This window comes from Gymnodraco acuticeps, unplaced genomic scaffold (genome assembly GCF_902827175.1).
Source record: "Gymnodraco acuticeps unplaced genomic scaffold, fGymAcu1.1, whole genome shotgun sequence".
Classification (NCBI taxonomy): Eukaryota; Metazoa; Chordata; class Actinopteri; order Perciformes; family Bathydraconidae; genus Gymnodraco; species Gymnodraco acuticeps.
The window spans coordinates 897,098-909,593 of record NW_022992251.1 but is presented as its reverse complement, the minus strand read 5'-3'; the positions used below and the strand labels follow the sequence as shown (position 1 = coordinate 909,593).

The following is a 12,496-nucleotide window of genomic DNA, read 5'->3' as shown; positions in this document are numbered from 1 at the left end:
ACATTGCCTCATAATAATGAAGACTTTCTTAGTGTCCGACACCAATTTATGTCAAAGTTGTAATTGCCGGAAACCTATTCCCCTCTCATTGGCAATCAACAATAAAACTACAAACAATAATTCACCTTTATTTAATCAGGTTATTTCTGTGATAATTTCATAATTCCGAACTTTATTCTAGCTCCTGAAGGCAGCACTGCCGGAGGTTCGGTCGGACTCGTCATCTCTCGGCTTCACTCGGAGGGGGGGCACTGTTGTCATTCGTCAGGGCTGTGAGTCGAGTTTTTGTCCAGGAGAAATGGCTGGGATTAAAGGTAAGCCAATTCCACTTTTCATTCCCTCTAGAAAGCCTCTACATTCCGGCTCAGTTAACGCCACTTTGACCCATCATCCTGTAGAAAGATGGATGCGTTTTCCACGTCCAGCTAGCTAACTGTAGCGAATAAGGAGTTAGCAGCAGGGCCGGTGTAGCATGCCAAGCCGGCCGTTGAAGCCGAATGTTTGAATGACGTAGTGGCCAAATGGTGGTACTACAACGGCCGTGACGTCATGTTGGCCCAAAATACTCTTATAAATAATAATAATAATACACTTAATGTATCTAGCACCTTTCATGCACTATGCAGCCCAAAATGCTTTACAGAGCAAGACAAGATACATAACAGTAACAATGAGTACAAATAGGAAGGAACAGAAATAAAAACGTTATATAAAAAGTGATATAAAAAGTTAAAAACCAACAAAAAGGGTTGGATCAGAGAAACAACAAAACAATGATACAACTAAAACTTGAAATAGCTTTATTAGCATGACCATAATGACATACAGTATTGCCTAAGCTTTGTACAATTGCGACATCTATACATAAATATACATTTTAAATGTACTATTACATTCATAAACATTTTAAACAAATGCAAAAACACGTTTTCTTTACAAGGAAAATATACTTTTTGAACATGGACTAGAACATTTCATAAAAAAAACTCATAATAGAACAAGTTAATGTGAGTTATTGGTTATTGTATTTCTATTTTTTAAAACTGAATCCAGAGTTATTTTCTCTTTCAATTAATGTTACTGAGCTAAGAGCAGGGGAATAGGAGGCGGGGCTTAAGGGGAAACTCAACTGCGCATGCTCAATGGGCCCGGGTCCCCTGATGATCCGGGTACTTTCTGAATCTACAGTCCCTTTATTTTGAGCTTCACGCGCTACTGAGTAACTCATAGCAATGAACGGGGTATCCAGTTCTCTTTATACATCCATGCAGTAGAATCGTTAGCATTTTAGCCTTTATTCATTTGCCCAGGAAAATCCACAGCAACACAATGAAATGCACAATAACGTTATTTGACACTCAAGCAGTTATGTCATGTTACATAACGATGGTGTATTTTATTCCCCATCCTCTTGTAACAGTGTAATAACGTGGTTAGGTAGATACCGTTAAAATGCTAATGCTAGCTGCACCCTAACTTGATTGAGATGCTGTGCTTTCTGCCGTGATCTGCCGGGATTATGTTCTGATAAACCAGCATGTAAACTCACTGTAATGCTCCCAGAGTTTAACACGAGTCCCTAATGACCCGGCTTAGACTGCAAATGAAGCTGTTACACGTTAAATCAGCTGATTCATCACATGAGAAGCTGCAAGGATGTGATGGCAGTGGTGGTGGATAGTAATATAGTACATGTACTCAAGTATTGGAAGTAAAATGTTGAGGTACTTGCAGATGTGGAAGAAATACTCAGATCTTGTACTTTAGTCCAAATTAGATCTACTAGACTTTTGCAATGCAGGAATTTTACTTGTACCTGAGTATATCTACTCTCTTGCAAATGTTTCTCAAGTAAAAGTACAAAAGTAGAAGCATCGAAACAATTTTTTTTCAGACTTTTGGTATACTCAGTACTCATTATGCAGATTAGCACATTTCAGAGTAATATATATGATATGTTTTGATTATAATTATTGATGGATTGATGTGTAAAGGTGCAGCTAGTAGTGCAGGGTAGTGAAATGCTTAATACCCTCCCCTCTTCCTCTCTTCTCTTAGCTCTCATCAGCCTATCCTTCGGGGGGGCCATCGGCCTCATGTTCCTCATGCTAGGATGTGCCCTCCCTGTGTACGAGTAAGTATCATCATCACACACCATGTGAGCCTGTGTGTGTGTGTGTGTGTGTGTGTGTGTGTATGTGTGTGTGTGTGAGTGTGTGTGTGTGTGTGTGTGTGTTGGGGGGGAACTCTTTCACACTTGGCACTCACACACATGCACTCTGGGTGATCCCATCATAGGTTTACAGCTTTAGATGCAGGTGTGGAGCACGGTCGGATTAACCTCCAATATAACTGTTTTCAATGTATTTAAATGTCACTATATAATGTGTTGTTTGTTTTGTTTTAATTGTACGACACTTTGAAATTATATTCTGATATCTAGTTGTTCATGTAGTTGTGTCTTTCATTTTATATTTATGGTGGATAACCCTGAGGTAGAGATGTAAACAGTAAAACAAATAATATCACAATTACAGTGATCAAAATGATGTAAGTATTGTTGAAATATACAAGCATTGATAAACAAATTATTCCGGCACATTTTCACAATTTGAAGGCTTTTGTTTGTGTATCTTCTGCAGACAGTCACCGTCTTTGTTCCAGTTTTCCTCAGCACTTTTATTACAAATATATGTACCACCACTTTCTCGACGCATTCCTCTCGGATTGTTCGTGTTCATAATGTCCACTTAAAGGCAGGGTAGGTAATTCACTTCAGAAACACTTGTTATATTCCATGGAATGCTCTTAACATCCCGATAGCAATGAATATATTAAATACTTTGACAATAAACACATACAAAATATCATCTGGAAGCCGTGGCGCTGTAAAAAGCACGACCAATCATCTGAGCCGGCCCGGCTGAAGTAACTGGATGGCCTGTCAGCCTTCCATCTGGGCACAAACTGATCTCGTGCCCTCATTGGTCATGTGCGCGTTCGTGTGTGTTGGAGGAGGGGCTCTGTGAGGAAGTCTGAAGGAAGAGGCAGATTTTCTCCGGTTGTGTATTTTCAAATTCTAGCGCACTCGAGCTGGTTTCTCCATGCTTACCTTTAAATGACTAACTTATGTTTCTTTTTTCCCTCTTTCTACAGTAAATACTGGCCTTTGTTCCTCCTGTTCTTCTACATCCTGTCCCCCATCCCGTACTGCATCTCTCGGAGGGTGGTGGACGACACAGACTCGGCCAGCAACGCGTGCAAAGAGCTGGCCATCTTCCTCACTACGGGCATCGTCATCTCAGCCTTCGGCCTGCCCATCATCTTCGCCAGAGCTGCAGTAGTAAGTCACAGAAGCCTGTATTTCTATCTAGCCCTCTGCTCACTCCACATGCAATCGGGTAAAGAAATGACTTTCAATCACAAAACACCTCATAAACATGTACAGAGTTTGTAACTCTTGTTTTAAGATAGGTTTGTTAAATTAAACATGACCCCAATGTACTCGAAACCTTCAAGAACTTTTTCCATTTTAAGAGAAGTCTTACTTTATAACACAACAGGACTACATGATATACAAACAGCCCTATCCCATTGAGGAAAAAACAGTCAAACCAGATAGTGAATTAACAAAAATGACTGTAAAAAGAAACGTTTAGCCACATAGCAGAAGCCCTGAAAGACGGAGGTACCGGCTGCAGTTTGACATGATTAGCATTTAGCCGCTGTTAACGTCTCACTCTGAACACAACAACAGCGTGGAAGTGATTCTGTGAACTCTTGCTGTTGAACACCCGGTAGATTTTGCCCTCAATATGCACTGAAGCCTGGCAGCATTCAGCGCAGCATTTGTTAACGTGACTTATTGATGCGTCTGTTCTCAGATCGCCTGGGGGGCGTGTGCGCTCGTGCTAACGGGGAACGTGGTGATCTTCAGCACCATCCTGGGCTTCTTCATCGTGTTCGGATCCAACGACGACTTCAGCTGGCAGCAGTGGTAAACCAGCGGAGTCTGAACTGTTTTTATTAGCATTACAATTATTATTATTATTATTATGGTAAAAACTGTTTGGTTCTTATTGTTGTTATTTATATGATGACCGCCCATCCATTGACTCACACCAAACCAGTGCAATACTTAGTTTCTTTTACCGCCTGCTTCATGTTGAACTGACAAGTGGGATGGAGAATGCTGACTTACAGTTGGATTTGTACTTTTAGTTTTGCTCTTGTTCATTTTTTCTCCATCTCTGTGTTTCATTTGGAGCTGATGAGCGCTGGTGAACAACTGCTTGTTTTATCTGTGAACAAATATGTTAAAATAACCCCAATTGAATGTGGAATAAGACTTAATCTGACCAAAGGGACAGGGTCATACCTTTCTCTATGTAGTAGAACCTCTGGAAAAGCTTTTCCTACACCAGTCTAAGTGTAAATTGCAGAAAACTGACAGAAAATCTGCATCACATAAACTCAGATTACACCACTCAAGCTCTATTTCCATTTGTGTCGAATTTGATTCAAACTAAAATATCTTTTGTCACTTAAAATGTGATATTCCTGTAATAGAGTGCGGATTTAAGTTAGCTTTGTGCTAATGTAATGCTACGATCGCTAAGCTGTGAAAGTCTAGAAGCTCAGTGTGTGTTTTAGACTGTTACCGCTAACAACCCTTCTCATCTCTACACCCTGTTACACGTTATTCCGTTTTCTTTATTTCTTTGGGACCATGTTGGCATTACACGTTGAATCATTTTAATTTCTGCAATCCATAAAAGTCATAAGCTGTCGCCACACAACACAAGTAGACGTTGTTCAGGAGCAGCAGGAGCATCCTCTTTCAACTTAGACGAGGGGATTTGTTTAAACAGCCTCAGCACCACCGCAGAGATCAAGTTAAACCGACTAGGTGATTTCCCAGGCTGCTTAAATATTCACGAGTTATTCTGCATAGCTGTTTCCCCACTCTAATGTCAGGTGAAGAAAACATGAGAAGCCACGGCTCGCGTACAGTAGTTAGGATTAGCGATTGAAACTGAGCCGGCTAAGAACCGGCCGACTTATAACCAGTCACTGACGGCCGCTAAGCTTTTAAACAGGACCCTCTTAAAATAAAAGCATCCAGCGTCTCTGCTCAGTGTAGTTTCCTCTCTCTAGAAGCACATCCAGATTTGTCGCACATTTCCTCACACCAGCATTTCTCATGGTTTATGATTTCTATGTTCTCCGGCCTGTGGGAAGGACGTGTGTAATACGTTGGCAGATTACAGGTGCAGCTCTCCTGTTTCACTGCATTAGGAAGATAAACAAGGAAGTTAGGGTCTGGTTCCCTGTTTAATGGATGGTTCAGTTTGAATATGCGCCCTCTGGAAGACACTTTTATTTTATTTAAATAAGGACTGATGACTGACGAGAATTTGTATTGTGTCCATAATGTCAAATTGAACATTTGCTTTTGTTTTTATGTGTTGTAGGCCAGCCCAGATTTTTGTTGTTATTGTTTCACCGTGGGTTTGCATGCACAGCAGATTTCCAATACAAGTTTAATCCTGCTACAAAGAAAAACTGTTTGCAAAAATGACAAGTGATGGTTTTAGAGGGATTTGTATTAGCTTTCACGATAAACAGTTGTTTGTCAAGAAATAGTTATAGCACAAACAACATTTGGCATTACTGTATCTCAATGTCCTTATCAATAAACCTTAGAAATGTTGATAAGTGGTGTAAAAATAAGAATTTGATAGCTGTTTACTAGCTTTATGCTAAGCTAATCGCCTCCCGGTTCTATACTTGAAGCACAGACATGACAATATCTGTCTTCTCATCTGCATCACATTTGCATGCAATTTCTAAGGAAGAACAACAAGTACAACTCTTAATTTAACCACATTATTTCTAAAATAAATAACAAATTCTATGAGAAAAGCATTGGAAATCTGCAGAGGAATCCCACGGCTAATAAAATGCTAACTGACCCTGGGCCTGGGACTACAATTCGGCATTACTGTAACACTCCTCTTTAATATATATATTTATTCTGTTACGTGACTCTTCCAGAGATCACCCCCTCAGTGAAGGCACTGATTGTATAAAAGCACCATAATAACCATGGCAGCTTTTTCATTTCCAGTTATATTTACCTACGTTAGTGAACATTGAACACTACTGACATGATTTGTGTAATTGTTACGTGACACTGAATCTGATGCTCTGAACATCACGTCTGTTTAACGTCTGTATGACACTGTGGAGTTTAAGCTAAATGTGTCAAATGTTCTCTGACTTTGTTCTGGTGTGTAGCGGTGGGACGGGTTTCTCTGTGTTCCTGTGAAGAGAAACTGATTCGGGGAGGATATTGTATTTATTTATTTTAATAAGGAGGTTTGTGTCAACGAACGTCCAACGCCATTTTCTATCTACAATGTTTCTGTTCAGTAGGCAGAATTCAGCATGTTGGTCTTCTTGGTTTTTTTTGTTTGTTTTTTTAAATAAACGCCATTTTTGAACATCCTCTCCTTTGAATGACTACACTTACATTTGCATGACACTTCACAGGAAATACTAGTATAACTAAACAATTGACTGCTTACGGTTCACTTCCTTAGCTTAGCACTGATGCATGGAAGTGGAAGCTTTCCATTTTGACTACCCACCACATTTAAAACTACACAGCTACTGAAGTGTCGTGGTATTATTTATTTCGACCATTTTTATGGAATTAACATAATCTTTGTTCGACTGTGGATCAAATGTTGCACCTAGAAATAGCATATTTTCTGTATTCAAATGATTTCTTTATTACTAATTATAGATATGAAATGTTGCTCCCTTAAAGTAGAGTCCATCTTGAGGAGGGGGCTGGACTTTGTCTCTCTTCACATTCACTTCTGGTAAAGAGACTATGAGAGACTTCCTGTGGGTGAGGTTGTTTCTAAACTTAAACTTGAATTCCTCCTTAACACTCCAGCACTGCGTTTCAACTATTTGCTTAAAGCTGTTACACACATTTTCATATGAAATATTGGTGAGAAGGCCCATGGATTATAAAGTGAGAATGACGCCTGCAATTGTATCTCCTTCTTAAAACTGTGTGCACTTTATTTCTTCGAGAAAGACTTTATGCAGCAGCCTTTAGAGAAGCATCAAGCATTACTGACCATATGTGAAGAATCACGAGCCCACAGGATGATCTTATCTACATCAGGAAGGATATGCTAACACCTTATCTCTGTTCATCATTAGAGGATATCTAAACCAAGGTGCAAACAATGTGCTGTGTTAAAAGCTGCTCAGTTGTGAGCTTAGTGAAAAAGGGAAGGAAGCCCTCACCGTGTAAAGAACTTAAAAAAACAACTTCCGTCTCCAATATTACATTGCATTTGTTTCTCTGTAGTTCCTGATTGCTCTTCATATGCTGCAGTTTCAGTCTTTCTATTTGCACAAAGTAGAAGAATTTCTCAGAAGCAGATTATCAGTGCTGGATGTGAAGATGGGACACACTTTGCTCTGTCTACGGGGTTTTTTCTGTGAGTACTTTTCCTGTTTTAATTACCATTGATAAAACGTTTTAAATGCCTGAGTTAATATATATTTCTGTCAGTTTGATAATGTCTGATTTAGTTTCATACATATTTCAGTTCTGAATTTACTTTACCGTGGACAAGCTCAAGGTATTTATACAATTTCATACTTTTTTCTACTCATTCTAGACAAATCTCAATGTATAAGAAAACACATTTTACTTTTTGTATCTTGTGATGGTTTCTTGATGCTGTACTGACCATTGAGCCAAACTGGACCACTTTCTTTACCGGAGAGTCTGTTACCTTCAAGTGTGACATTACAGGAGACAAAGGCAGCGACTGGGTTTACTCAATCTACTGGAATGATCAAGAATGGCTTCCTAACAACAAACATGAGAGCTATGAATTACATTCTCTAACTCCAGGCTACAATGGTGCATACCACTGTTTTTTTTATCAGAAGGGCTCAACAAAGAAAAGCAATACAATCTATCTAAATGTATCAGGTAAGTGATCAAAGTAATACCACCATGACCAAGTTCAACACAAACAGTTTTTATTTATTTATGAGCCAGTTTGATGTGAACACGCAGTTTGGACAAGTTCTAATATATAATCTGTAAATGATTGTAATGTTTTAACGGTTGAACAGCTCCACTGACGCTGTATAGGCAGGTGAAGTATACTGTACCATCCTGTGCTTTTCGTTATCACAAAATAATGTGTATTAAAATAAGAATAAGAAGACAGGGATCAGTTTCTTACATCACAGCATTTACATAAAGATAATACTTCACCAACAAACCTTGTTATACTTTATTACCTGTGACAAATGGATTGTTTTCACATTGACAGTTTCTGAGAGTAAGTCATTTATTATCAGTTAATCTTTTTTTTACTGTATATACAAATAGTATTTTGGTTATTATAGTTAAGTACAGTTCACACTTAAATTAGTTTTTTACATACTGTATGCAGCAAATATGTAGGATCCAAGGAGTGCATGCAACCCACCAATTATACATCATAATGTTATCATTCTGTGAAATGTTGTTTTCCAACAGACAGACCTAAGGCTGTCCTCACTGTGTCTCCATCATGGCCGAGTCCTGGAGCCTCAGTAACTCTGGACTGCAGCGTTGATCATCCTTCTGCTGGCTGGAGCTTCTACTGGTATAAGGCTGTTCCCAAACCGTCACACAACTCCTACAACTCCTACGACTATGAGCTGCTACCTGGCAGCGAGAATGGGACCGAACAGCATCTCTTCATCATTGATGGACAAACACACACAGCAGGATATGTGTGCAGAGCAGGAAGAGGAGATCCAGTGTATTACAGTGGGCAGAGTCAACCTAAGTTTGTCTGGTCTGGAGGTCAGTATGTTCTTCCTGTTTCTTTCTTTCTGTAGTTTGTACCACCAGTAGGCCAACAAATGTCTTTGTCAAAGTTTGCCTGGTCTTGAGGTTTGTTTTGACTTTTCCATTATTGCAAAATGGAACAAAGTCACTTATTTTGGGAACTTTTCTTTTACACCAGCATCAGGTCATAGTTCAGTTTTCAAAACCTTTCTCTAAAACAGAATGATGATTGACTGATTCATCTTCTGGACTGAATTTGAACACAAAATAATCTCTTTTCATCCTGACACATGAGTTGTTGTTCGCCATGGTTCAAACCTTAGACTTTGTAAATCCAAAACCTAATAATATAAGGCTTCTACAATACATTAGATATAAGTGGAAAGTGTTTTCTTTATTTTTTTAGTTTGGAATATGTTTTAAGATATTTATCTGCTGGTTAAATAGTTGAAGACATAAACAATACATATAATTAAACACATTTGTAGTGTGAGACTGAGGCACTGGTACTTTCACTTTTGTTTTTTCAGGGTAAATTAAGTGGCAGTTTTGCCATACCAATGCTTTGTCTTTTTCAGTCTGCATGGTTTAAATGTCCACTCTTTGTGTGTTTCAGATTTGAATTCAGCAGCGTCTCTCACAGTGAGTCCTGACAGTGTGCAGCACTTCAGCAAAACGTCTGTGTTACTGAGCTGTGAGGGAATCTCCACTGAGTGGAGAGTGAGGACGTTTACGAAACCTGACTACCTTTATCGCTGTTCTTCCTGGGGGACAATGACTGGATCCACATGCACAATAACCAGAGGCTGGCTTAGTGGAGTGTTCTGGTGTGAGTCTGAAACAGGACAGTTCAGTAATGCAGTCAACATCACTAAATATGGTGAGTTTTAGTTATTTAAAATGTTTGTTTCTGAAGTATTATGTTGTTTTGAAATGTGAAGGTGACAACAAGCATTAGCCAAACGTCTCTTCAAATTAGTAAAACTTCATAAAAAAGGCTAATTTGCGAAGTGATTTCCAGGGTTACTTCTCTCAAAGATCAAAGATAATATTCTGTGTTTAAATGTCCTCATACATCTACCTGACATTTCAGCTTCTGCCAGACTAGGCCAGTTGTGCATAAACATATTAAATCTGCAAAAGCTGATGACTCTGTCAAAGCCTTTATATTCTTTGATTTCTTTTCAGACTATGAAATGATCCTGGTGAGTCCTGTCCGTCCTGTGGCTGAGGGACGTTCTGTCACTCTTAGCTGCAAGTTCAAGACAGGAACGGTTCTTTATAATGTGGATTTCTATAAAGATGACAAACTCATCCAGAACGATACCAGGAAGGAGCTGACCATCTCTGCAGTGTCAAAGTCAGACGAAGGCTTTTATCAATGTAAACGGAGAGATCCAGCAGATGGTTGGACGTCACCAGAGAGTTGGTTCTCAGTCAAATGTAAGTATGATTTAAAAACCCTTCCTTTTTTGTAAGCTGTGTTACAGTATGAGATAAAGAAAGCTTAGTTTCATCTGAATTAAACTGTGTTTGTTTAAGAGAGATGTTTTATACAGTTAATCTATAACAGGAACGTTTAATATAAAATAAAGATTAATAAAGATTACTTTTAGTAGCAGCGTCCGGGCCTGGAAAAGCCTCTCAATTTCCCATTCTTCTGATCGTTGGGCTGCTTGGTGGAGTTGTACTGATTATTCTCCTGCTGCTGTTCCTGTATTTATACAGAAAGTCAAAAGGTGAGATCATTTTCTTCTGATATCAGATTGACTCTAATGTAACCACACGTACTGTTTTAACAGTAGAACACTTTGCAAAACATAATAATATAGCAGCAAATGTCTTCTTTTTTTTACAGATTCATGCTGTATCAGGTTGGTACAACACTCTATTGTATTTCATTATGAACATGAAAGCAGTGATATCTATGTTCCTCTCATAAATCCACTTTATCTTCATGTGTTTTGCACAGATCTCAGAGGACCAATCAGGGCCCTGCTACAGACCACATGATCAACCAGGATGAAATTCAAAACATGCCACAATATTCTACTCTCCTCCATGGTCAGCCATTGTCCGGTTTAATAATATGATTTATTTTAACTTTTGGCCTTAATTGTGATTAAAATGTGGCTTGATTTTCACTTCTCTGTAGGTGATCGTTGTCTCTATGAAACAATAGGAGGGCCTGTAGAAGCTGGAAATGGTACAGTATTTCCTCTGTGTTTAACATGGAGTAATACAAACTACTGCAGTGGCCAGCAGTGTCTAAATAAAGTACAGGAATTGTCCTTTGATACATTATTTTAATCCTTCTAACAGGTGCCAGTAATGAACCAGAAGAGAGCCTTTACTTAAATGTGGCAGCAGGTAATGTAATAAAGCTTTTATAATGTGCTGTGCTGCTTGCCAGTTTCAGCAATGAGCAAATCCACCAAATAAAGCTTTTACACTTTGTGTGCATTGTTATACAGCATGTTGTTTTCCAGTAATGTCTTGGTTTAATGATACATTACTTAAAATATCATAATTATTAAATGGCAAATGTAAATATGTTCACACACAAATGAATTGGCATTAACATACATTGTTTTATTCAAAAATAATAGACAGTACCATGAGCAGAAATGACCCAATGATAATAACTTATTTTGGTTTTCTTCCAGATCAATAAAGACATCCTCATGGACAGAACCAATGGAGCGGATAAAAACATGAAAAACAACATCCTTGTTTCAGCAATTGAGTGTATTTGCTGCTTTTGTGTAAATAGCGCAGTGCCTTTAAAAAAAATGCCTTTCTAGGAACATGGTGAATGCTTTGCAATTCAACTGTACTTTCTGTGTACTTATATTTAGTGTAAAACATTGTACTACCACCTTATCTGTTAAATGTCTGATTCAGATCATGTGGCTAGAACCTCGTTGTACATTGAGTGATATTAGAGCCAGATACTAATATATGCAGTATGGACACATGCTTTAGCACTGTAGATGCACACAGTGGACACACAAATATACTATTAATAAAACCCAAATGCAATTATACCTGCATGTACTGTTCAGTGAATGATTCTTACCAGATGCTACCACAGGGTGCCCACTGTAAGGGAAACTTCTGCAGCAATGGAGAGTCAGAACTCAGAGAGACACGAGGAGAGTTGGAGCTTTGATGTCAAACACTGGTAGTTTATTACAAGTATCGGCCGGAGAATTCATATCACAAGTCACAGCAGCAAGAGGTTCTGACTGCACGGGTGGGTTGCCACATCAATTCTGCCCAGCCTCTCTCTCGATAGACCTTTTAACTAGTTTACAGAGAGTTAATAAACATATTGGGGGAGTTAACGTAAACATCTGGGAACACTGGAGATATCACCAACATCTGGAGGCACTGAATCACTTGCCTGACTCTTAGGATCTGTGACCGAGAGTTGACCGGTCATAAAACTGAGAATAACAGAGTCATGGTAATAAAACGTCAACAGGCAGAAAAGTTAAATATCTTAGGAGTAAGGGAGAATTATTCTCTGACACCCACAAATTATCTAATGCCTTGAATTTATCTGCAGAAGTAGTCTCTTGCAAAAGCCAAAACATCTGAAGTCACAGC

At 38.8% G+C, this 12,496-nt stretch overlaps 2 protein-coding genes across 4 annotated transcripts; both read left to right on the top strand.

The window, feature by feature from the left end:
• Positions 1-183: 183 nt before the first annotated feature.
• On the top strand, positions 184-6,506 carry leprotl1 (leptin receptor overlapping transcript like 1). The gene is made up of 4 exons (XM_034206848.1): positions 184-314; positions 2,059-2,134; positions 3,157-3,343; positions 3,885-6,506. Exons 1-4 carry the CDS (start codon positions 299-301, stop codon positions 3,999-4,001), a joined length of 396 nt encoding a protein of 131 aa, XP_034062739.1. The 5' UTR covers positions 184-298; the 3' UTR covers positions 4,002-6,506.
• A 96-nt stretch (positions 6,507-6,602) lies between these two features.
• LOC117540259 lies at positions 6,603-11,926 on the top strand. 3 transcript variants are annotated; one of them, XM_034206845.1, is made up of 12 exons: positions 6,603-7,526; positions 7,638-7,670; positions 7,769-8,029; positions 8,588-8,899; positions 9,501-9,764; positions 10,073-10,327; positions 10,504-10,623; positions 10,743-10,758; positions 10,857-10,948; positions 11,040-11,090; positions 11,207-11,254; positions 11,551-11,926. In XM_034206845.1, exons 1-12 carry the CDS (start codon positions 7,412-7,414, stop codon positions 11,556-11,558), a joined length of 1,575 nt encoding a protein of 524 aa, XP_034062736.1. In that variant the 5' UTR covers positions 6,603-7,411; the 3' UTR covers positions 11,559-11,926. The 3 variants fall into 3 exon arrangements, with proteins under 3 accessions (XP_034062736.1, XP_034062735.1, XP_034062737.1); XM_034206844.1 differs by having other exon boundaries at positions 6,605-7,526; positions 10,501-10,623; XM_034206846.1 differs by lacking the exon at positions 7,769-8,029 and having other exon boundaries at positions 6,605-7,526; positions 10,501-10,623.
• Positions 11,927-12,496: the final 570 nt, after the last annotated feature.

What these genes read in the sequence shown, in the direction of transcription:
- leprotl1 (XM_034206848.1), top strand. An exon ending in TGTGCCCTCCCTGTGTACGA is followed by an intron (nt 2,135 to 3,156) that starts GTAAGTATCATC and finishes CTCTTTCTACAG; the next exon opens with TAAATACTGGCCTTTGTTCC. An exon ending in TCTTCGCCAGAGCTGCAGTA is followed by an intron (nt 3,344 to 3,884) that starts GTAAGTCACAGA and finishes GTCTGTTCTCAG; the next exon opens with ATCGCCTGGGGGGCGTGTGC.
- LOC117540259 (XM_034206844.1), top strand. Translation starts at nt 7,412, where the DNA reads ATGCTGCAGTTTCAGTCTTTCTATTTGCACAAAGTAGAAGAATTTCTC. An exon ending in CTGTCTACGGGGTTTTTTCT is followed by an intron (nt 7,527 to 7,637) that starts GTGAGTACTTTT and finishes TACATATTTCAG; the next exon opens with TTCTGAATTTACTTTACCGT. An exon ending in GCCTGTAGAAGCTGGAAATG is followed by an intron (nt 11,091 to 11,206) that starts GTACAGTATTTC and finishes TCCTTCTAACAG; the next exon opens with GTGCCAGTAATGAACCAGAA.